Source organism: Colobus angolensis, unplaced genomic scaffold (assembly GCF_000951035.1).
Source record: "Colobus angolensis palliatus isolate OR3802 unplaced genomic scaffold, Cang.pa_1.0 Scaffold110, whole genome shotgun sequence".
In the NCBI taxonomy this organism is placed as follows: domain Eukaryota; kingdom Metazoa; phylum Chordata; class Mammalia; order Primates; family Cercopithecidae; genus Colobus; species Colobus angolensis.
Genome location: NW_012112031.1, coordinates 52,590 through 56,732, shown reverse-complemented (window position 1 = coordinate 56,732; position 4,143 = coordinate 52,590). Strand labels below are relative to the sequence as shown.

General features: G+C 58.6%; 1 protein-coding gene across 1 annotated transcript in view; it reads left to right on the top strand.

Annotated features, from left to right (window-relative positions):
• Positions 1-4,143, top strand: part of DOC2B (double C2-like domains, beta) — a gene marked incomplete at its 3' end in the record, with an annotated part of 59,874 nt that overhangs the window by 29,715 nt on the left and 26,016 nt on the right. The window contains exons 2-3 of the mRNA XM_011956153.1: positions 1,768-1,876; positions 2,318-2,397. Coding sequence (XP_011811543.1) covers positions 1,768-1,876; positions 2,318-2,397 — 189 coding nt within the window. The remainder of the gene's footprint in view (positions 1-1,767; positions 1,877-2,317; positions 2,398-4,143) is intronic.

The following is a 4,143-nucleotide window of genomic DNA, read 5'->3' as shown; positions in this document are numbered from 1 at the left end:
GCCAGGATGGTCTCGATCTCCTGACCTCGTGATCCGCCCGTCTCGGCCTCCCAAAGTGCTGGGATTACAGGCTTGAGCCACCGCGCCCGGCCAAGCCAGGCCGGTCTTAAACTCCTGGCCTCAAGTGATCCACCCGCCTCAGCCTCCCAAACTGCTGGGATGACGGGCGTGAGCACCGTGCCAGCCACCAAGATCTGTTGGGTCTTAGTTTGCACATAGTTTCAAACAAGTATCATCACCTGGTTTCTTGGGAGAACCAATTCCTGAGCAGGTGAGAGAGCTGTTTGTACTACCACAGGCAAGTAATCTAATAGGAGTTTCAGGCTGATGTCAAAGAAAGAGGCAGAAAAATAAAACCGAAAAGAGGACCACCCGGGACCCTCTGGTTGCTTCATGTCCCCGTTCGCATCTGGACCATGACTGTGACATTCGGAAGAGTAATCGTAGCCATAGCGGTGACCCAGGTTATTCAGAAAAGCTCAAGTGACCGTTTGTAGTTCTGTTCCCAAAGGCAGGGAGGGAAACGATCCACTTGTGGACGGTTTCATTCCAGAGAGGGTCTCACAGAAGCCAGTGCTGTTAGCTGGAGAACCCACCAGAGGGATGTGCTGCTTCTGAACTGATCTGCTGATCCCTCCTGCACCCCAGGCACACTGTGTGCGGTGAGGTGGATGCCACTGTTGTCTCCATTTTACAGATATGTAAACTGAGGCATAAAGACATTAGATAAGCTGGTCACACAGCAGGGAAGTGCATGCTGGGATTGGAGCCCAGGAGACTGATGTCAGAGGGCAGGTCTTGCACCCCACACTGCTGCAAAGACAGAGACGTGTGCCTGATCCGTGTTAGAAGGGGGTGATCTGGACAAATGCCACTCCCATCACCAGCTCAGAATAAAGGACACTCCACACCAATGGCCTTTCATTAGCCAATTTCCCTGCAGACCCAAGAAACTTTATTATGCTTGGCTGGGCCCGGCACTCACCCAGAGATCTGCAAATTTGTTCTATAAAGGGCCGGACAGTAAATATTTTCAGCTGTGCAGGCCATATGGTCTGCTTCTGAAGCAGGAAAGCAGCCGCAGACGAGATGTAAATGATGGGCCCAGTCAGGTGTGGCCATAATTGGATCTAGATCCATGTTGGGAGCGTAGCTGAGAGCCTGAAGAATAGAGTCTTTCAAGTTTGGCCTTCCCTTATCCCAGGATCACACCAGTCGTTAAGCCCGCACCTGCTGGTTGGCCTGTGGTTGGAATCATCACCTCCCCCAGCCCCACTGTGCCGCTGGCCAACTGCTACTCAGCCCTCATGGCACGGGGGAAACATCACCTCCTCCAGGAAGCCTTCCCTGATGGTCCCAATTCACATGGGCTCCCCGTGGCTCCTGGCTCACCAGACTCTACTGCGGCAAATTCTTTCCTTTTGTTCCTCCCCTTAAGCTGTGCTTTCCTTGGGGTAGGGACTCTGCCTCACAGATGTCCATCCCCTAGAGTCTGGCATATTGTAAACACTTGGTAAATAATGAATGAATGTGACACCAGTTGACCAGCCCTGCAGCCTGGGAGCAGACTCTGGGCTTCTGAGGCCATCTGTGAATGTGCGTCTTGCTGTCCGGGGATTGCCCCCAAGCCCTGTCCCCCCACTGTCACCTCGGCCTTCATGCTGGGAGCCGCTTCTGCATGGAAAGCCACAGCTGCTGTGAGTGATTGCCCCCGGGGAAGGAGGCAGCTGCACCCAATTATGGCTGCACCCTCTCCCCCGGCTGTAGGGAGTTATCACTGCCATTGAGAGACTTGGGGGCAGCAGTAGGAGGACCCAGCTGACTCCTCACAGCCTGCTGGGGGTCCCCAAGGGGCCCGAGAGGCAGAGGAGCCGCAGTCCTGTGTATCGGCCAGGGCCTGCCTCTCTCCAAGCCTCGTCTCCTCTGCCTTCTCATGTGATCCTTGTGACATCTCACAGGTGAGGGAAACTGAGGCACGGGGCCCAGACTGGCAGTTGCACCAGTAGGGCAGGAACTCGTCTGGGTGCCCAGCTCCGGCAGGCCGCACACTGGGCCAGACAGGGGACTGGCGTGATCCACCCGACCTCTCCAGGTCTCAGCCTCTCCTCTGGAAAGTGGGGAGAATATTGTAACTTCCCAGGGTTGGGTGGGACTGGGAGGACGGGTGAGGGGCTGCCATACAGCCGGTGCTCCGTTGGTGGCAGCCACCATGGAACGGTGGCACCTGCCCAGGCCAGGCCCATCCGGCCTCACGGGGACAAGTGAAGCTTCTCCAAGACGTGGCCAGGGTGGGACCTGTGCCCTCCTCTGTCCGCAGCCGCCCTGGGCACGCTGGACTTCAGCCTGCTGTACGACCAGGAGAACAACGCCCTCCACTGCACCATCACCAAGGCCAAGGTAGGCCCCACCGGCCTGCCCCCAAAGTCCCTGCCCCGGGGTCCGCAAGACAGGGCCTAGGTCAGGGAGGCCAGACCACACCACCCACCAGGTTCCTGTCCAGGCTTTTGGATGTCTGAGCTGTGTGGGGTGTGGGCCAGGAAGGAATTCTTGTCTAAAGCTTTGTGAATACCCAACTTCAAGAAACGCCCTGGACAGTCCGGCATTGAGGGGAGCCAAGAAACAGCCGGGAATGGGAAGACGGAGGCCTGGACGGAGGCCTCGCGAGCCTGGGGAGGGGTGGCTGAGAGGGACAGAAAGGGACAGGGTGTCTGTCCTGCAGGCCAAGGGAGGGGGGATTGGGTGCTGGTGCCTCCAGGCCTCCCAGACGCCCGAGGAGTGGGGACGCCACTGTGCGCCCTGGAAGCCGAGCCACTGGAGGAGGCTGACACCATTCGAGGCAGGGCGTCCAGGGCCTGAGCCCAGAGGCCCTCCGAGCCTCACTACGTGGGCTGGGGTTGTAGGTGTGTGTGGACCCCTCTGCAGCCCGGCCCGGCCCCTGGTGCTCCCCTCTAGCTCTGCCACTCGAGCCAGCATGTGTCACTTCCATGTTCTCACCTGTCCTGTTCCCTTGCCCCCTCATCCCATTGCTCCCTGTGGGAGGAAGGTGCCAAAACTGATGTTCTCTCGCAAGGTAAGGGCCTGTGTGGCCAGTGGAGTCCCCCTAGGAGTGCCGTGGAAGGGCCTGAGCCAGCCCAGCTCAGATCCAGCAGCTCCCGCAGAGCTCCACCCAGACTCCCAACTTGCAGGCTCCCTGCCCCTCTTCCCAACCTGGCAGTGAGGGCTGCCCTTGGCGCCGTGCCCACCCAGTAGGACAGGCTACTGCGTGCCACCCCAGGCTGTTCCCCAGCCCAGCCTGGGCCGCGACACGTAGACTGCCATGGGTAGGTGTGAGTGCCATCCGCGCCAGGCCCAGGGCCCTGGTTGGGCACTGAGAGGCCTGCACACTCCATCCCACCCCTGCCCTCCCCTCTAGAACCACCTGTGCTGTGGCTCAGGGCATGCCCAGCCTTGCCTGGCAGGGGCTCCAGCCGCCCCTAGGAGCAGAACTGAGCATTTATCACACCCCAGCTGTGCCAAGGTAGAGACCAAGCTAGACCCTCCCTACTTTCCCTCTGTCCAGCTTTGTAGAGGTGGTCCAGGCCTGGGGACTGGAGAGGTGCTGGCTGCCAGGCCGCTCTGGCCAAAGCCCACGCCTTGCTCTCTCTCTGCCAGGCACCAGGGCCTTTCCTTCCTTGTTCCAGGTGTGTGTGTGTGCACATACATAGCTCTGTGGGTACTGTGTGTGTGCATGTGTGTGTCTGTGTGCATGTGTCTATGTGCATGTGTGGGTACTGTGTGTGTGCGTGTGTGCGTACTGTGTGTGCATGTGTGGGTACTGTGTGTGCGTGTGTGGGTACTGTGTGTGCGTGTGTGGGTACTGTGTGTGTGCGTGTGTGGGTACTGTGTGTGCGTGTGTGGGTACTGTGCGTGTGTGCGTACTGTGTGTGCATGTGTGGGTACTGTGTGTGCGTGTGTGCGTACTGTGTGTGCATGTGTGGGTACTGTGTGCATGTGTGGGTACTGTGTGTGTCTGTGTGTGTGCGTGAGTACTGTGTGTGTGCATGTGTGTGTGTGTGTGTGTGTGTGGGTACTGTGCGTGCACACATGTAAGTGTATGTCCACTTTGGGCTGTATCCCTCAGGTATGAGAAGTGGGGATGGGAGG